This window comes from Mustela nivalis (assembly GCF_964662115.1).
Source record: "Mustela nivalis genome assembly, chromosome: 9".
Classification (NCBI taxonomy): Eukaryota; Metazoa; Chordata; class Mammalia; order Carnivora; family Mustelidae; genus Mustela; species Mustela nivalis.
This window is the reverse complement of record NC_139028.1, coordinates 38,617,318-38,638,887: the sequence shown is the minus strand read 5'-3', so window position 1 is coordinate 38,638,887 and position 21,570 is coordinate 38,617,318. Positions and strand designations below refer to the sequence as shown.

General features: G+C 34.0%; 1 protein-coding gene across 3 annotated transcripts in view; it reads left to right on the top strand.

Moving 5' to 3' along the window:
• Window positions 1-21,570, top strand: part of ARHGAP42 (Rho GTPase activating protein 42) — a gene marked incomplete at its 5' end in the record, with an annotated part of 285,594 nt that overhangs the window by 213,844 nt on the left and 50,180 nt on the right. For all 3 annotated transcript variants that reach the window (XM_082683338.1, XM_082683336.1, XM_082683337.1), the window contains 6 exons: window positions 3,333-3,437; window positions 5,498-5,627; window positions 12,768-12,868; window positions 14,715-14,824; window positions 17,393-17,471; window positions 19,056-19,095. In XM_082683338.1, the coding sequence (XP_082539464.1) occupies window positions 3,333-3,437; window positions 5,498-5,627; window positions 12,768-12,868; window positions 14,715-14,824; window positions 17,393-17,471; window positions 19,056-19,095 (565 nt within the window). The remainder of the gene's footprint in view (window positions 1-3,332; window positions 3,438-5,497; window positions 5,628-12,767; window positions 12,869-14,714; window positions 14,825-17,392; window positions 17,472-19,055; window positions 19,096-21,570) is intronic.

The window sequence follows — 21,570 nt, the reverse complement described above, 5'->3', positions numbered from 1 at the left end:
ATTAAGTCTCCTAATTCATGAACATGAAATACTCTCTTTTATTTAAACTTTCTTTAATTCCTTAAACAGTGTTTTGTACATTTCAAGTTATAAATTTTGTACTTCAAATTATTCCTCAGTATTTAATTCTTGTGAAACTATTATAAATGGAATTAATTCCATTTCCAGATTGTTCATTCCAAGCATATAGAAATAAAGTTGACTTTTGTGTATTGATTTTGTATCCTGAAACATTGCTGAACTTGTTTATTAGTTCTAATAGTTTTGGTAGTAGATTCCCTAAGATTTTCAGTGATTAATTTCTTAGGAGACCAGGAATGGATCACACAATTATAAGAGCCTTTATATCCCAGTTCTTCTGCTCAGTCTGAGCAGCAGTCCCAGAATTACTACATCAGTTCCTTCAGAGTTCTTCCCCTCACTTGCATGCTAGCTCCCAACTCCTTTTCTTACGCCATTCACAGTATTACTGGTAACTGTGGGCCTATAAGACTTGGAAGTTGGTCATTAATGGGCTGGGGAATTACGAATATTTTTTCCTTTACTGTCTTGTAGTCACCTTGCTAAATAATTATAAATGTAGCATCAATGTTTATGTTTGGCTGGGATATTGGAGTGACAAATAATAATTTGATTCTAAAACCCTTGAGAATAATAAAGTGCTATATAAGCTTTTACTGATGATAAAAATTACTTAATATTTTTGGGGTGCCTGGGCGGCTTGGTCAGTTAAGCATTTGTCATGAACCTGGGGTCTTTATTTATTTATTTGAGAGAGAGAGAAAGAGAGAGAGAAAGTGTGTGTGTGTGTGTGTGTGTGTGAGAGAGAGAGAGAGAGAGTGTGTGTGTTTGCGTACTGGGGGTGGGGAGGGACAAGCAGACTCCCTGCTGAGCAGGGAGCCTAATGCAGGACTCCATCCTAGGACATTGGGTTCATGATCTGAGCTTAAGGCAGACACTTAACTGATTGAGCCACCCAGGCATTCCAAAAGTGATTGGATATTAATTTATCTCAAGTAGTTTTTAGTAGTTGTTATTATTTGAAAGGTCAGGTTTACCTGAAGATAAGCTGAGACAGTCGTCTTTCCCACACTGCTCCACTCACTCAGGCAGTCTGAACAAAGAAAAGGACATGTAGGAATGCAAATCTAAAAGATTTTCGGGCTGTCCTATTAAGTTACCTTAATTTAGCATCATGGAATTTGTGGAGAAGAAAATGAGTTAGTATAGATTCAAATCTAAAAGGGTTTTACTTTACTGCCCTCTAGAGGCAGTTATTTCCTAATGCTGTCTTTTGAAAACTGCATAGAAGTTGCTTCCAGAGGATGTAGAACAGGAGGAAAAGGTGGGTTGTTCGTTGTAGGTAATTTCTTTGTACTTCTCTCAAAATTGTTCTTTTCCTAGTAGGTGATCAGCATTCATTGTCTCCTACTGAGTGAATGAATCTGAATGGTGCTAGAAGATGCCAATAGATTTATTTATTTAGCCAGATCTTGGGGAATTTGGTGTTTTATGGGAAGACTTAAAACAAATATTCTTAAAGCCCCTCTTTATGTTTAATTAAATCTTATATACTTAGGCTGATATTATAATGGCATCTTCCTGTATGATATCCAGTTAATAACAAGATAATCTAATTGGGGACCAGTTATAGACATTAAAACATGAAATAATTCTACTTCAAACAACTCATAAACTATTATTTGGATATTTCAAAGACTAGTGTTATCCATATATTTCAAAAGTATTTTCTTATTTGTTTCTGAAAACTTCTTTATCTGTATATCCAAATCTCAATTAATTAAAGGATATTGTTCTTTTTAATTAGGCCACAATATGTGCAGACTATATATTTTAAATTATTGGATAATTCTACAGATATATTGTAGCATCATTTTAGTAAAGCATAATATGAGTATTTAGTTTTGATAATAACAATTATCAGTTGATGTAAAATTGACAGTGTAAAATAATTTTAAAATTGGAAAACAATATTTTTTTTGTATTTTAGATAATTTAAATTTTATTTTTTATTTATTTCAGCATAACAGTATTAATTATTTTTTCACCACACCCAGTGTGTAATCCATGCCCTCTATAATACCCACCACCTGGTACCCCAACCTCCCACCCCCCCGCCACTTCAAACCCCTCAGATTGTTTTTCAGAGTCCATATTCTCTCATGGCTAACATATCAGGAATTATTGAATAAGAGAAGAAAAGTCTTCAAAATATTACAATTTAAAGCCAACCTGAAAGTATGTTTTCTGGTATGAACATAACTTTGTAAGAAGTTGACTTTGTTATAGAAGAAAAGCATTATGTTGTTGTTTTCAAACAGAACTAGTATTTGTCTGTTGGAAATCATAACACACACACCAGTTGATGCTTAGCTGATCCCCCTATTTCCCCAAACAGAAGATTGTGGGAGATTTATTCACTTATGAAAATTTCAGATTGTGTTTCTTCCTCAGTTTAAAATAATAGCTTACAGACATAATACACTATTTGAATTAGAAAAACATTAGCCATTTCTAGAAAATATTTTCTAACTTTATTGTAAGAAGAGATCAAATTGATGGACAAGTTTGTAATAATAATCCCAATGAGTTAAATGAAAAAATAATTATTTTTCAGTGTAATTTATATAATTAACTGTGTCCTGTAAGTCCATGGAGATCCATTCTTGCTTTATGAATATGACCATAATAAATAAGTGCATTGTGAGTTTGGGATTAGAAGGCTAATAGACATTGTGGTTTCCTAAAGAGAATTTTATTCCAACTCTTCATATGAAAAATCTGTATCTAGTTCCAAGTTTTTGCTCAACTCTTTCCTCCATTTTTAGTTCTTCCCACTACTTGCTAAAATGTCTATTTAATACCTGAATCAGTACTGCCACCTTGTGATATTTTTCTTAATTTTATCTGGCCAAATTCTTACTCCTTTCCTTGGGTACTACTTACCTCTAGTTTACTGGTTTAGTCTTCCTCACATCTGCACATGTTTTATCTCTCTAGATTAGAACCTCTTCAAGGGTAGGACCCATGTCACTTGAGTATCCCTATTAGTGGTCTCTCCTGGATATTTCTTCAATGCATTTGAATAGTGGAATAGTTAATATAACAACTGTCCCTGTCACTGTTTACCAAAATGGAAGTAAAAATTAGCTTTTGTGGTTTATTTCACAACCCAAGTGTCTGCCTTGCCAAACAGAGGGGTTGAAAAATTATTAGCTTGTGGATTTAGAATGAAATATAACTTCCCAATTTATTATGTTTGATGGTCATCTTTTTTTTTAAATACATTTTTCATTTTTCTCTTTTTGCAGCTTTTGTCATTCCTTCAGGGTTTATTTACTTTTTATCACGAGGGATATGAACTCGCCCAGGAATTTGCACCATATAAGCAACAACTTCAGTTCAACTTGCAGAATGTAAGACTATACCTGTTCTCACTGCTTCTCCTTAGTGAATCAGGTGGGGACAGAGAAACTAACTATAATGAGGCCAAGCCTTGGAGTATTTCAAAACTTATCTAATTTAGAAAAGTCATTTAATAAATTTATTAGAGCATTTTTTTTCTAGCTGCTCTTTGAAAATGTACCAAGAAGGAGTTAATCGTATGATAGAAAAATTTATGCTAGCAAATTTCAGAGAAATAAATATTACTGAGGTATAGACAATAGATACTTGGAAAGCTGGAAACTTTTGCCTTTATGTGATGATCTTGTTATTTTACTGGGTGACCTCAGGCAAGTCTTATTTTCTTTTCTTTTTATACTTTTTTTTTCAATTTTTTCAGTTTTCCAAGATTCATTGTTTATGCACAAAGGGTAACATTTCTATATTTGTGAAATGAAAAGGTTAAACTTTAGCATTGAAGGAATGTCCTTTTCCTCTCTGAAATTGTATATAAGTGATATTTTTATTTTCTAATAATTTAAATGTGGCTTTTAAGCATTCATAGACTGCTTTAAAGCTTAATGGAGAATTATTTATAAACATCCTATCTATTTCTGTTAGGGCTTATATTGTAAAGTTATCTAATCCTTTTAGAATCTGATTTTATAGTTATATAAATTCAGATTTACAGATGCTGAGAATCACTTAAAAACACACACACACTACACATACACATACACACACTCATACAACTTACCCAATCCATTTTTGCATTATCAAATCTGACAAATAAGAAAGTTGTATTTGTTGAGAATTTTGTATAAATGAATTTATACATTTAATGCTCAGTGGCCAAAATAATTTGGAAATCTTTCACTTAATTTCCTATAAAATCTTGTCTTCCATTGCTTATCTTATTGTTGCCATTGTGGAGATGTTTAGTAAGTGGAACTATGGGGTTGGAGTGTCCCATGAGAAATAGGTAGTTCTATTTATTCTACTTGTGTTTTGGGTTTTAGCTTTTTATTTAATATAGGTTTTCTAGCAGAATTGGTTTCCTATGCAAGTCATTTCATTGTTTTTCAAAAATATGGAATGCATTTGGACTTTTTAAGTAAATATTAAAAGGGAAAATTATAAAAGCCAAAATATTTTTATGATTTATTTCCATATAAATTACAATTATATTAAGATCCCTGCAGTTCAAGAACAAGAGAGGAATGTAAGGAATTAGAAAATTTCTGGTCCTTATGTTTAAAAGAATCTGCAAAAAAAAAAAGCTTAAGAAGTAGCAAAAATGGAAGAAAATTTTCCTAACTTTGGGGTTCAGTTCTTTTATTATAGGCCACAACAAATTTTAGAGTTGAGTGGTGGTGATTTTTGTTTCCAAACATATGGCTTACTTCCAAACAAATGTTTAAATAATAGGCCTGAATGCAAAAGAGATCAAGAAAAGCCTTACGCTTTCTATATCTTATCTTAGGTAAACTTGCTGTTATGTGAGTAAACTATTTTTTGTAACAGAAGTTAGAGCTAGCAAACCCTTTCATCTTTATGAGTTAATTTATATGCTAACTTCATGATAACTACTTCTGGAAACCAAGCTATGTGATATTTCTTCCAAAAAGTTTTAAGAACATGGGTGATGATTTTTTTTTTCTTTTTTTTGCTAAGTGCCACATAAAAGTATTTGAATTCATTTTGTCTTTATCCCCGCAAAGAAATATAAGCCCCTATATATCTGCTTTATTACCTTAGATATTAGTGAATATAAAACTCTGTTTCATAAATGTTATGTTTTTAAATGTTATGATTTGTCTCTTTAGTAATAATCTTAGGGTAGGAAATTAGAATAAAGTATACAAATACACATACCACACAGATTAAGAGAAACATGCAGAAGGTCATGTTTCACTAAAACAATTCAAAGTCAGACCATAGGACTCAGCATATAAGGTCACGAAAGTGGTGAATAGTGCTGAGAGAATCAAGGTTATCCTTTGCACTATCTGTAGTTTTGAAATTTTAGACAGGAAGTTCCTCAAAACTGATAGGAGACAATGAATGAAATTATTGTTTCTGTTTACTTAAGACAAGGAATAATTTTGAAAGTACACGACAAGAAGTAGAGCGGTTGATGCAAAGAATGAAATCTGCCAACCAAGATTACAGACCACCCAGCCAGTGGACAATGGAAGGCTACCTTTATGTCCAGGAGAAACGTGAGTCACAAAGACATAACTTAATGAGTCTTATGATTAGCATTTTGTTTCGTGAGATTTGACTTGGTTAGTGTTTTTTCCTTCAAATAGGGAGACTGCAATCCTTACAGCTTTATCATATTTAGTCTGCTCTCCCACTATCACCACCAAAGTGAGGAAGTTTTTCCACATTTCGCCATCAAGATCTCCAAGTTGGCATATTGTTGAACTTGGAACTTAACAACCTTCACTGATGATACGGTAACATGAGTTCAGTTTTAGAATTTCATTGTAATAGTGCTCACTTCGGTACCACATATACTTGAATTTCATTGTAATAGCTAATCTCAATTTAAACTTTCACGGAAAATTGAAATTCAAAGCCTTTATCAGTATGAATCATCCTGGTGACTATGATAATACTTTCTCTTCCTGCAGCATTATTTCATTAAATTCTGTGCTCTATTAGTTTTCAGGAATAAAACTGGCAATTCTGTAATGTCAGATTGGCACTTTTTTACTTCCTGAGGTTATAAAATAAGCACCAGACACAATATGGCCCTATTGTAATTGCTTACACTAAGACAGTTTTCTCACAAAAATTAATAAAAAGCCATTCAAGATTGTATAAATAGGATTCTTTCTGCATGATACTTGCATTGGATGGAACCACTCTGACTAAACTATTTCAAACCACATATGCTCTAATGCACTTGTCTCCTGTTTATGGTAAAGGAGCAGTCGTTTTGATTTCCAATCCATTATGGATCTATGTGTTTGTAAAACACAAAATCATATGCTTGGATTTTGCAGTAATGCCCAATCATTGTAAAAGTTTTGAAATGCTGAGTGAAGTACTGAATGAAGTACTTTCTGTACTATTGTCATATATTAGGACTCAAAAAACACATAGAGTAGCACTGCTCTGGGGTCTCCATATCAGTAAGTAATAGATTAATGAAGTTGTTTTGATATTATAGTTAAAAGAATTGAGATGGGAGAGCTAGAGATACTGGGTTGGCTGTGGAAGTTTTTCACATAATGCAATATGATTACTAAAATGCCAGCACATCTCATGTTTGACATGATCAGATGATGCTCATTTGTTAAATAACAAACAGTATATAAGCAAATAATGATTTGATCCAACAGACTCAGCAAATATTTATTACTGTATGGATTAGATGATAGAGGGCTGCTGGCTCAGGAGATCTGGGTTTCAGATTTTTCTCTTTCATCACTATCGACTTTGACCAGTCTGCTGTTTTGGGATGTTAAAATAAATCCAATGACCTGCCTCGCTATTCTGTAATTAGGCCATAAATAAGTCACTTTCAGCACAATTTCATGGGGGAAAAGAAAACAAAAAAACAACTTATCCATTGGTCACGTACAGAGTATATGGATTTAACTCAGAATACTTCGGAAATTTTTAAATACTTGATTTGAGTAACTGTTTCAGATTTGAAAACCCCAGTGTGAGGATACATAGAGAGGAGCTTACATTTTGCACCAATAAAATGTTTTCCTGGCAGAAAAATGTATTGATAAAGAGGCTTGTTCAAACATGAATGTGTTAGAGGAGATGGCATCCTCTTGTTTAAAGATTTTTTTTTTTAATTCATTAAGATGCAGTATTTTATTTCTTGAGTTTTTCTGTTATTGTTGTTTAATTCCCCCAGTGTTACATAGTTGCTAATCTCTTTGTGCACGCACAGTATTTTGTTCTAAAGAAAAAAGCTTTGGATTACCTAGCAAATTGTTTTTACATTGATCTTCAAGTTTATCGTGTTTATTTGGTGCTTGAGAGTCCATCCATTGGACAATGCTGTAGTTTACTTACTCTACAGCTGTTGGACATTTGGGTCAAAATATAAGCATAGGCCCTTTAGTAACTTGGGGACTGCATGGATGCACAAAATGCAATGTTTTATGTACCCATCTGATGTTGGTATGTTGTGTTTTAAGATACATGACTTCTCTGGGTCAGTCTGAGCTGATGATAAAGCCCTTTGTGACACCAACTTTTCTTTGAAATTTGCTATCCTTCTAAGTGATACCACCCACCTTCCTAGGCTAAAGATTGGAGGCAAATCCTTTACTCCTTAACTCCATTGTCTCCCTGTAACCCAGAGCCAACACTGTCTATTTGATCTTCTTGATAACCTTTCAACCCATGCCTTCTCTCATCTCCAGTCTTTCATTGGTCTCATCATTGCTAGTCTTTTGCCTCTAGGCTTGCCTCTACAGGATGGAACTCTTAGCGTATCTGTTTACATGCTAGCTTATTGTGCCCCTCCTGTGATGGCCTCCTAAATGATGTGTGGTCTTTGAGACTTGAACAGTTGGACTCTTTTAGCATTCTCTCCTTTGATGTTGTCCTCCTACTCCTAAGATAATTTCATTTCAATTTTCTCTATATCCACCCGCATTGTTTTTACAGCTTTAGTGAGGTACAGTTGGCATATAGTGAATTGCAAATATTTAAAACATATAATTTAAGTTTTGCCATGTGTGTGTGTGTATTCAAAACTTATATATATATATAGTTTTGCCACATATGTATGTATGTGTACATATATATGTGTATATATATATATGACCTATGAAACCATCACCACTATGAACACATTCATCACCTTCAAAAGTGCTCTCATGCCCTAGTGTAATCCCTCTCTTTCCTATTCACTATCTCCCCACTTCCTATTGCCTAGAGATTTAAAAAGAAAAATGAATAAATTTATATCCCTTTGGAATTATTTTTATATGAGGGTCAAATATCCAAAGCCCCTTTCTACTTGGTACCTTGGAATGCATTTATAAGAAAATCAGACCAGTTCACTAAAACATACTGGTTGTACTGATGCTGTCACTGAATGAATAAGTTCTATGGGCAATAGAAGATGAGATAAAGAATTATGGCTTTAGGGTTTTTATTCTGTAGTGGAAGGCATAAGACAAACTCATGCAATTATTAACTAGTAATCAATAGTAAATATCGAAGCTGTAAATTGAGTGATAAATGGAGATACATGTGATGAGGCAGTAGTAGCAGATCATTGCAGTTTAGACACAGAGCTACACTTGATCTGGATATGTGGTTTTATGTTACCCACTTCTAGGCATACGTTAAATTACATTGCGATAGACTTCATTTTATTTATTTATTTATTTTTAATTTAATTTTAGCTAAAATACAGTACAATATTGGTTTCAGGAGTAGAATTCAGTGATTCATCAGTACATACAATACCCAGTGCTCATCATGACAAGTGCCCTACTTAATACCCATCACCCATCTAGCCCCTCTTCTACCCACCTTCCTCAACAACCCTCAGTGTGTTCTCTATTTCAAGAGTCTCTTATGGTTTGTTTCCCTCTCTCCTCTCTTCCCACCATCTGTCCATGTTTTCGTAATTTTACATGAGTGGGATCATATGGTATTTGTTTTTCTCTGGATGACTTATTTACTTAGCATAATACACTCTAGCTCTAGCCACATTGCAAATGGCAAAATTTCATTCTTTTTGATGGCTAAGTAATATTTCTCTGTGTGTGTATATGTGTCTGTGTGTGTACCACATATTCTTTATCTATTCATCAGTTGATGGACACTTGGGCTCTTCCCATAGTTTGGCTATTGTTCATAATGCTGCTGTAAACACTGGGATGCATGTACCCTTTTGAATCTGTATTTTTGTATCTATTATTTTGTATATTTTGTATATTATTTTGTATCTACTATTTTGTATAGTATAGTTGTATAGTATTTGTTGTTGTATAGTATTTGTTGCTAGATCATAAGGTAGTTAATAGACTTAAATTTTAAACAGGAAGAACGTGGTTCCAAAGTCAAAATTATGTTGGAATTCCATGCTTACAACCTCTTACTGGGTGATTCTGGATGAACAATTTTCTGAGTTCAGTATTCTTTTTTTTTTTTTTTAATATTTTATTTATTTATTTGAGAGAGAGACAGTGAGAGAGAGCATGAGTGAGGAGAAGGTCAGAGAGAGAAGCAGACTCCCCATGGAGCTGGGAGCCCGATGCCGGACTCGATCCCGGGAATCCAGGGTCATGACCTGAGCTGAAGGCAGTCGTCCAACCAACTGAGCCACTCAGGCGTCCCTGAGTTCAGTATTCTTATTTATTAATTAGCTATCTAGTAATGATGTTGCAAGAGTAGAGGTGATATATGTAAAATGTCTCTATTATCAGTAGTGGTAAATAATACTTACCATGAACATTTACTGTTCCATGCAATTTATATTCATATCATTAGATTCTTAACATAACTGTTGAGAAGTATTAATCCTCTAAAAAGTACAACTTCAATCATATGCCTATTGATGGAAAAAGTAGTAACATCTCCAGCTCTTAGGCTATATTTTCTTATATGTAAAATGCTCCTTATAATGTCTGACTTAATCTGTCTTCTCAGCACAGTAAGTAGCACATGAGTCTCATATAATGTCTGACTTAAAAAGTTTCTAGATAACATGTGGACAGTAGTAGGTATTTAGTGAATATTATTTCCTCCCATTCCACAAATACCATCTCAGCAACCTCAGATGATTACTGGGTAAGATAATTAAACTTATCTAATTAATTTAATTATTTTTAAATATTTATTTATTTATTTTAGAGAGAGGGAGAGCATGCAGGGATATGGCAGAGGGGCAGAGGAAGAGGGGAGAGAGAAGCTTAACAGATTCCATGCTGAGCTTGGATCCTGAGGCCCAGGACCCTGAGATCAATACTTGAACCCACCAGGAGTCCTACGCTTAACTAACTGCACCACCTGGATGCCCCTAAACTTGTTTTATTTTGCAGCTCTAGAGATAGAATAAATTTTTATTTTCCTACACTTTTTTGTAAGGACTTAAGAATTTCTTGTCTAGGAACATCTGCCCTGGCCTAGTGCCAAGCAACTTTAAAGGAAGTAGCATGTGTGTACAACAAACCTGAAGATTAAATGTATGAGGTTCTGAACTTAAGACAGAGGCAGGGAAAAAAGCAACTTAGGTCTAAAATGTAATCAGAGTATTGCAACAGCTTTATTTAAAAATTATTTTAAAATTATTGCTTAAATTCAATTAGCCAACATATCATTAGTTTTTGATATCATGTTCAATTATTCCTTAGTTGCATATAAGACCCAGTCCTAATTGAATGTAAATAAAAAATAAAAGCGAACAAGGAATACTGTTATGCTGAAAATAAAAATAAAAAAATATGAATCAATGCTAAAAATATATAATAATAAAATAAAAGTGAAATTAAAGAAATAAAATAATAATATTATTGCTAATATCACTTTATAAATTTCTTCCTAAGTAATAAAATCATTATAAGGATATTCATCCAGGCCATTTTCCACTCATCAGCTCTAAGCCTTTAAGTATATTATATTGCAAAAAAAAAAAAAAAAAAAGTATATTATATTGCATGTAACAGAATTATCAACAAGTGTGCTTAAGTATTATAGTGTGAAATGGTCCTAAAAATGAATTGCAGCTTATTATAATAAACCTTTGTGATTACAAAGTACATAGCTATATCCTATAATTTTGAGATCTGGGGTTGTTTAAGTATTTTAAAGCTAAGTATGACACCGAGGGCCTATTATTACAGAAAAAATTTCAAATGCCTCATGAAACACTTCTTAAATAGTGCATTTTTACATTAAAATTTCTTGCTTTTTGAATATATGGTTATGAAACCAAGCCAGCAATAATATTGTACATAATTGCTGCTGGAAAGATGCAGGTGTTAAGCAGGATGGGGCCTAGATGGAGAAGTTTGTGTAGAAAACAAACTGCATTTTCAACCCACTCGGCCCACTGTGGCACTGGGATGCAGGCTACCTGTGGAAAAACTGAAGATTTACCTTGGTCATGGAAAAATTGAACTCACTATGCATCCCTATTCCCTGGTGGAGCAACAGCATCTAATTCCTTAAGAAGAATATAGGAGAATAATGTGGTGTGCTATGGGAAAGAGTTGCACAGTACTTATAGGGGGGAAAATAAGCACTATACATATAAAACTTTCTTTTAAAATGGGAAGTAAAAATTACTTTCACTTTAAGGATTACTTGAGTTTATTTATTTTCAGATTAGTGGTAAGAGGAAATGACTCCAAGATCAGTGAAGTCTTAGAGAGAAAGAGAAGTGATTAATTCTTTCATTTGTCAAGAATTTATTGAGTGACAGCTAATATCTGGCCCTGTTCTAAGGATTAAGAATATCCTAGTGAGCAGAGAATCACATGTTCCTGCTCTCATAGAATCTTAGAGTCTAGTGGTAGAAACAGATTAAATAGAATAAATTCATAAAATTTATCTTATTTTAAACAGTGATTACTCCCAAGAAGACAATAAGCAAGAAAGAGATAAATATCAAGGTGAGACTGTTGAGACATTAGATATCTCTGTAGGAAAGGCTGTATTGTAAAGGTGTCATTTAGGAAAAGACCTGGAGAAGTGACAAAGCAAGCCATGCAGATATCTGAAGTAGAAATACTCCAGGCTAGAGGAACAGGATGTACAGATACCCTGGGGCAGAAGTGCATTCCCTGTGTCCAGGGGTAGCAAGGAGAATAGTGTAGCTAGAGCAGGATATATGAGGCAGAAGGTAGTAAAATGTGAGATGAGATCAGTGATAAAGGACCAGATCATGTGTGTATTGTGTATAGTCTTGGCTCTTTGGTTTTACCTGGAGTGAAATGGGAAACCACTGGAGGGTTTTGAACAAAAAGGATGAAATGAAATGGCTAAAATTTTAAGAAAGTATTTCTGAAAGTTTTAAGAATAAAGGACGAAGGATAGAAGTAAGGAGATCCGTTGCAGGCTATTTCTTGTTCTTACTACCTCTTGGGAATGTAAGGTATGGCACTTTTGCTGAGGAGATAATTGAGGTTCAGATCTAAAGGTACTCTTGAGTTACAGGAGAGTGTCAGTGCTGCAAGCAAGTAGAGCCAAGTTGTTTGAGTCCCAGACATTGTACCCTATAAAACTCTCCCTGGCCGTTCTCACAATAAATATTCTATAGCAGTATGGCCTGTGGAGACATTCAGTAGTGTATCATAGCATCAAAAACTGTACAAACATAGTCACAAATCATTTATTAAAAATCTGTAATATTTGTTTCCTTATATCAGGACCCCTTGGTTTTACATGGATTAAACATTATTGTACATATGATAAGGGAAGTAAAACATTTACAATGAGTGTTTCAGAAATGAAATCCAGTGGGAAAATGGTGAGTTTTCTTCTTCTTTTTTTTTTTTTAAACTGAACTTGTTAGCTAAATAATAGAAGTAAAAAAACAAAGTCATATTTGCTTGCTTTTCTTAAACATGTAAACAATTTTTAAAAATTGTAAAGTCAAAAAGTTTTCTCTAACTTCAGTGATCTTGATGACTTAAAAAGAACAGCCAGATTTTCCTTTACCTTACAATGGAGTGTTTATAAACAGTTGAGTTAAATGTAGAGAACTTTTAGTAGACCTCAGACGTGTCCTCTCATATCCCTGTCACAGAGTTTGCTTTTAGCTGGCTAGAACCTCAGTAGAGACTCAATGGCTGGACCAGGCTCAAGGACTCTGCATCTTTCCTCCAGGCCACCTCTGTGGGAGGCTGCCTTTTGCTCCTGCATGCCACTTCCTCTTCTACATTGTGTACTGTTTACTGAAATGTTGGCCAGCATTCAGAAGAAATCAGTTGATGCCCATTTACTCTAAAAGTAAATTGGTCACTGAATGTCTTGCATGGCTAGTGAACAGTAGAGAACAAAGTGTACTTCATATAAGGAAGTTCCACAAAGTACAACACCTTTATTGTATACAGTGTATAATCTTTTTGTGAATTATGATATGAATATGGCAAGTGACTGAATTTAAGAATTAGGTAACTGGGACCATCATCAAAGAATCCTAGAACTGAGAGTTATCCTAAAGATTATTTAGTCCAGCCTTATTTTAACAGATTAGAAAATCAAGGTGGTAGAAAGTAAGTGACTCACCCAGCTAATTAGTGGTATGGATCATAGTAGAGGTAAATGCTGATCTAACTTAGATATATATTCAGATACATCAGGTGAAACTTATTGTCCTTGGCCATTCGATAGAGTCTAATAATTCAAATGGAGAGACATAATATAAAGAACATACCAGAGCAAAAGAAACCTTCAGCCCATCATGAGAAGTTAAGGCCTAGTGTGTACTTTAAAGTTTTCATAAGAAAAGTTGTTGCCTGAAAGTCAGCTTATGTGACAGTCAGTGAGCTGTTAGCAGATAGACCCAAGCCAAAGTTCTGTTAATAAATCTATGACCTTTGTAACCAAAGATCGTAGAATTAACCAGACATTAGGGAAATATTCCTCTTAAGGTAACGGGTGTCTCAGATATACTAGAGAATTCTTATAGCTCGAGCTTTTATGTTGGATCCTATCCAAAGAGTTAAGAGTTTAGGAGCAGAGTAGCAATTGGTTACCAGCAAAGCAATAATGCAATGTGTATGATAGCAATACATTTACAACAAGAAAATACTAGAAAAATATTATTCTTGTAGCTCTCCTGAAATTTTGAGCCAGTTATCATTTAATACTGTAAGGCTCTAATGCATAAACATACACATGTGTACACATACGTGCTCACATGTGCACATACACACAAATGAACAATACTAATCTCTTAGCAACCTAGGGCATTTTGATGCCAAAGCAACAGTGTTGTATCCTGACAAGCTCTGTATATCTAATTGTGACATTATGGTAACTATGATTTCACACTATTTCTAAATTTGAAGTCCTAAAGAATGTACATTGTAGTACATGTTAACATAAGTAAGTATGTTTGAGACTACTAGACAGGCATGCCACAATATTCTTTAATTAAAATGTGCATGTGGTTAGTTTAATAACTGTATTATAATTGAGCAGTTGACATTAGGCAAAAAGTATGTATTCAGAAGACAGGATGTGATTATGACCTTTATATGTAAGCTGTACTTATGTATAACATTTTGGTGCAGCAGCATTAGTTGACATTTTTAATATTCTCCAGTTGCCCTTGTCATCATGTCAATAACGTGTTCTTCTTGTTTCAGAATGGCCTTGTTACTGGCTCACCAGAAATGTTTAAATTGAAATCTTGTATCCGACGAAAGACAGATTCAATTGACAAACGGTTCTGCTTTGACATAGAAGTAGTTGAAAGGTTTGAGGTTTTCTTTTCACTTTATACTTTTTAATAAGCTAAAGTATTTGTTTCTATGTTTAGATATAAATATGAAACAGCATACAAGTACTTTTCAGTCTTTAAAAACATTATGCATGTTTATTTCATTCTTTGGTGTATTTATTCAACAAATATATATTGTGTGATGCTTTCAAAAAATAAATCAGACAAAGGATACTAGCAAAAAGCAACATCACTCGAAGAATTTGGGGAATCAACATAAATGACAGTGTTAGGGGATATATGGTGGACTTGAGTTCCCATCACTATGAATGATCCTGACAATATTGTTTACCACTCCTGGATGTCTTTTTGCGGACTTTTGAAGGCTGGCGGCCTTTGGTTCCAATGAGTAATAAGACACAGCTGGAAATGCCATAATTTTCCTTTAGACGGTGAAATTCAGTACCTGCTCTGTGCAGAGCACCATTCTAGACATTCTCAGCCACAGGATATTGGGAAAGACATAAGTGTACATGTGAGCTTATAACCTAGTAGGGATTTTTAGATCTGTATCTCTCTCTCTCTCTCTTTCTTTTATTTTTGGTTATCAATATATGAGGAACAGAACCTAAATAAGAATGGGTATACTTCTTGATCTCTCTTCTACTCCATGATCTATTTTTCTTCCCCTGCATTACTACCATACTTCTCTGAATATTCTAGCTTTATGTGGTACACTATATAGAATACATACTGTATATACTATTATATTCTATAGTTTACATATATGTAGATTGTAACTACTTAGTAGAGCAAGGTCCCTGTTTTTTATGCTTTTTAAAAATTGTGTTAAATATTTTGGCACTATATTTTTAGATTTTATGTATCCATTTATTAAGTTTTCCTTTCTCTCCAAAAAAATCCTTTGTGATTTTTGCCTAGAGTAGCATTAGATTTATTAATTAATTGATGGAGAGTTGAACTCTGAAGATTTTATATTTTTTTAATATTTATTCTTGAGTATTTTCATTTTATTGCAGTTTTGAATAGAATTCATTAGTGTATCTTTTTCCCAGTGGTTGAGACTCCTGTATTGAAAGGCTATTAATCTTTTTTAATATATCAATCTATATCTGCATAGTTTTTGAGCTCCTTACCGATTTTCATAGTTTTGTGATAGGGACTTACAGATTTTCTATGCAGACAGACGCCAACACACTAGTGGTTTTTCTTTATTTCAGCACTTTTTAGTTCTGTAATCCTGGGGTACATGGTTAAGTTGTGCTTTGGTTGTCTCATCTGTAAAATAAGGATAAGTACCCACCTCAAAGGGCTCCTGTGATAATTAAATGAGATTTAAAAAAAAAGGAAACATTTATAACATAGTGCCCGACACATAATAAACAGCCAAAAAAAATATTGTTATCTTATTATTTTTGTTGATGCTGGCTTAGATTCTCCAAGATCAAATGATCTTGATCTTCATATATGTTTTTCCTTTTCCTGTCATTCCAATGATCTGTTTTCCTGTTTTCACAAGAAATAATATGCTTTCAACACAGTTTTAAGTCATACCAGTTTTCAGTCACACAATATTTAACTCAGGTTTCCTCCTCAGTGTACCTCTTCACAGAGTCCTCTAATCTCCTATTTAAATTTATTTTCTGGGCAATCTGCACAATTAACTAGGTTAATTTAATTGCTTCTGAATTTCATGTCTTTTTCTGTCTTACATTGCTTTCCTCCTTCCCTTTGCTTGCTCTTTCTCTCTTGAAGTACATCCTCAAGTAACTTACTCAGAATGGATATATGGGAAAGGATGTTTTTTAAATGAATTACTTTTAATATTGTGATCATGGTATAAACATCTTGGTTTAGTGTCTTTTTAATAATTCACTAATTACATTATGAAACTTGTCATATGAATATACTTATTGCAATTATTTTTGGTGACTAGATTGTACACATTGGGATTATAATCTTAATCACTCTCATATTATAGAACATTTAGGTTGTTCTGAACTTTGGTGAATATAACTTTGTCATCTTTTTTTGGTCATTTCAGAGGAAATAGTTTGGAATTAGCCTCCTTCATGTAGTCATACCTAAAGCAATGATTTTACTACCTGCAGCCATTAGAATTAAGAAATATTTGTTTGGGGCGCCTGGGTGGCTCAGTGGGTTAAGCCACTGCCTTCGGCTCAGGTCATGATCTCAGGGTCCTGGGATCGAGTCCCGCATCGGGCTCTCTGCTCAGCGGGGAGCCTGCTTCCCTCTCTCTTTCTCTGCCTACCTCTCCGACTACTTGTGATTTCTCTCTGTCAAATAAATAAATAAAATCTTTAAAAAAAAAAAAAGAAATATTTGTTTGTTTATATGTATATGTATATGTGTCCCCACAGTGATTTTTCTGAAAGGTAACTATAAATCAGTCTTATTTTACTTTTTTAAATTATTTTATCTTTTTTCTTTTTCCTTTTCTCTCTTTTCAATTTTTTTTCTTTTGGGTTTTTCTTCAAGTTTTACCTGTACTTTTAAGAGTAATAAGTGTGTAAAGATACAACAGGAATAAACTGAATATATAAAATATTTGTTTTTAAATAGGCATGGAATCATCACATTGCAGGCATTCTCAGAAGCTAATCGGAAACTCTGGCTCGAAGCCATGGATGGTAAAGAACCGGTAAGAATATGACACATTATATAATTTAGGTTTTATTTTTCTAATTACAAAGTAAATCTGAATTTTTTTTTATGTTTGAAGTAGTATATTTGAAAATAATTAGTATAACAAATCAGAGTACAGACTCTTACTGTTTTTCTAGTGTTGTCTTAATCATTTGCATAACTTTATAATTTCTTTCTCAGGGGGACTTCTAGATTTAAAATCCTAAAATTACTTTTTAACAAATTACTTATCACTAACCTGGCTGTGCTGATTGAATTATTTTATTCAGTTAATAATTGAGACCACATGTGCTAAGCTTCGTGATCAGTGTGATGAGCATAGGTTCAGGTTAAGAAATAATTGTGTGGTCTATATCATTGCTTAAAGTCTCATGTGGTGGGGCCCCTGAGTAGCTCGGTCATTTAAGCATCTGACTCTTGATTTTGGCTCAGATCATTATCTTAAGGTCTTGAAATTGTCATTATCTCAGGGTCTTGAGATCAAGCCCCACATTGGCCTCTTGCTCAGGGGAGAGTCTGCTTGGGATTCTTTCTCTCCCTCTGCCCCTCCCCCCAATAAATAAATAAATATTTAAAAAAACAAGTTTGATTTGGTCAAACTGTCTTGTGGCTTGACATTTTTCCTTCTATCCACATCCCCACTGTTTTAATAGTTATTTCAATGTGGGCATGATAATTTACTTAAAATTATTAGGGAAGCTATGTAAAAAAGGGAATAAATCACTGATCACTGTCTGTTTCCTTTGTGAAGAACACTGCATGGATTGTTGGAGGAGCACACAGAGAAAATAGGAGGCCCTGTTCTGTCCCTTGATAACTATCGTTTAGTTGGCAAAGAATATGTGAACAAGCTTGTGCAAAGTACCTATGCAACAACACACCTAAAGTGTTGTCCCTAGACTTCGAGGCCATCCCTCCAACTATTACCAGTCCACAATATAATGAGTGCGGAAATTAAGATTAAAAATATGGGCAATTTTATAGCAATTTGGAGAACTCATTTTACATCTATTGAGTTTAATAATAAAAATGCATCTATTCTTTGCATCTATTCTTTATAATGTTTATTATGTTTTACTTTATTATAACATAAAAATATCAGCCAATTACAAACTAAAAATTAAAACAAAATGACTAGACTCTTTGCCACTAAAAGTTGTGAGGTAAGCCCTGACCTAGAGCAAATTTAGGAGATGGTGTGACAGCTCAGGTATAAGTTAAGGCTGTACATGTTGAGAACAAAACACTAAAGAGATAATTTGAGAAAGGAGTAATATGGTAAAATCCATCATGAGCTCCTTCCTGAAGAAAGGATACATACTGTGCATCATTTCAAGTAATAAAATAAGATATATATATATATATAATCTGAAAGGGGTAGAACCTTGCTCAGGGCTGGACAGCCATAATGGAAAGAAGTGGGAAACAAGGTAAAGTTGACAGGTAGGGAGTTGGCCGTATGGATACACCAGTTGCAGGACCTTGAAATCAAGATACTCCCCTTCGTGTATCATTGTATCATCATCGCCCTGCTTCTGTGTAGGGTCATTAACTGATAAGACTTCCTTTGTTTTTTTAGATTTACACGCTGCCTGCCATTATTAGCAAGAAAGAAGAAAGTAAGTTGTTTTAATTATTTAAAATTTTATCACAGTTTATTTTTAATTACAAAGATATTATGTGGTATTAAGAGTTAATTCTGAGGGCCCCTGGGTGGCTCAGTGGGTTAAGCCACTGCCTTAACCTAAAGGTCATGATCTCAGGGTCCTGGAATCGAGTCCCGCATCAGACTCTCTACTCAGCGGGGAGCCTGCTTCCTCCTCTCTCTCTGCCTACTTGTGATCTCTGCCTTCTCTCTCTCTCTGCCTACTGTGATCTCTTTCTATGTCTACTTGTGATCTCTCTCTGTCAAATAAATAAATAAAATCTTAAAAAAAAAGTTAATTCTGAGAAAACATACCTTTGATTTTATGGTTAAACAAATTTAAAATTTTCATTCATAGAAGTTTCTCATGTCAAAGCCACTAGCTTCTCGTGTTATAGTGACCAAAATTAATTTTTATTTGTTTAGTGTTTATTTACTTATAGGTATGTACTTTGCTTTATCCCAGGAGGAGATTTGAAGCAATTTATATTTATTTGATTTTTTTAAATGTTTTTAAGGGCAATAGAGAGTCTCTTTATTTTAGTTTCCCTGTTCCAGTGACTACACTGAAGACATGAATACTTTGTACTCGTTTTAGGAGATTGTGCCCAAGATTGTGATGTATAAAGACATTGTCATATGACATGGGATATGTAGGAGAATCTTTGTCTCACATTAGAATTACTGAATCCTTAGTATTAAAGCAGTCTTAATAAGCACATTTTATGTGTTTTTCCATCACATTCTAAATCCACTTAATCTAATCCACTTAATTGTCTGCCACATTCTTGCCACCCTTGGCAATTACCCTTGGTTATTTTAAGGTATTTTCTTTTTTATGTACTCTATATGGCCAGATTATTTGACATATAAAAATTCGTTTGTATATTTGTTTCTAAGGTTATCTGTATATCTTCTAAAGAAATTTCAAGTTTTATTTGATTCAATTGACTTTCTCTCATGATGTCTAAATTTATTTTTAAAACAAGATTAATAATAATCCTGACTTTTAAATTGCTAACAGTGCAACTTAGAATGAAGTGAAGATAAAAACTAGGAAAGCACTCATTTGAGGGCCATAAATATTTTTTTAATTAATTTTTTATTTTTTATAAACATATATTTTTATCCCCAGGGGTACAGGTCTGTGAATCACCAGGTTTACACACTTCACAGCACTCACCCAAGAAGGTCATAAATATTGAGTGTATGAGAGAGCCTATTATTTTAATGGAATGAAATGCTTCCTAGCAATTCATTACAGAAATTATCAAAAGAAAAAACATGATTTAAAATATGCCTAATGTTAAAGACTTAAAAAATTTTTTCCAGTTTTTATTCTTACATTTCTTTATTACAAATCAAGGAAAGTGACTAGTATAAAATCTTCCATTGCCCATTTATATCTAATCACAGAAATAATAACCAAAAGATTAGTACCAAATGGTCATTCTAAGCAATTACCTAAAGAGCAATATATTTTTTTTCTTTTTTTTTTTATTAATTTTTTATTTTTTATAAACATATATTTTTATCCCCAGGGGTACAGGTCTGTGAATCACCAGGTTTACACACTTCACAGCACTCACCCAAGCACATACCCTCCCCAATGTCCATAATCCCACCCCCTTCTCCCAAACCCCCTCCCCCCAGCAACCCTCAGTTTGTTTTGTGAGATTAAGAGTCACTTATGGTTTGTCTCCCTCCCAATCCCATCTTGTTTCATTGATTCTTCTCCTACCCACTTAAGCCCCCATGTCGCATCACCACTTCCTCATATCAGGGAGATCATATGATAGTTGTCTTTCTCTGCTTGACTTATTTCTCTAAGCATGATACACTCTAGTTCCATCCATGTTGTCGCAAATGGCAAGATTTCATTTCTTTTGATGGCTACATAGTATTCCATTGTGTATATATACCACATCTTCTTGATCCATTCATCTGTTGATGGACATCTAGGTTCTTTCCATAGTTTGGCTATTGTGGACATTGCTGCTATAAACATTCGGGTGCACGTGCCCCTTTGGATCACTACGTTTGTATCTTTAGGGTAAATACCCAATAGTGCAATTGCTGGGTCATAGGGCAGTTCTATTTTCAACATTTTGAGGAACCTCCATGCTGTTTTCCAGAGTGGCTGCACCAGCTTGCATTCCCACCAACAGTGTAGGAGGGTTCCCCTTTCTCCGCATCCTCGCCAGCATCTGTCATTTCCTGACTTGTTGATTTTAGCCATTCTGACTGGTGTGAGGTGATATCTCATTGTGGTTTTGATTTGTATTTCCCTGATGCCGAGTGATATGGAGCACTTTTTCATGTGTCTGTTGGCCATCTGGATGTCTTCTTTGCAGAAATGTCTGCTCATGTCCTCTGCCCATTTCTTGATTAGATTATTTGTTCTCTGGGTGTTGAGTTTGCTAAGTTCTTTATAGATTCTGGACACTAG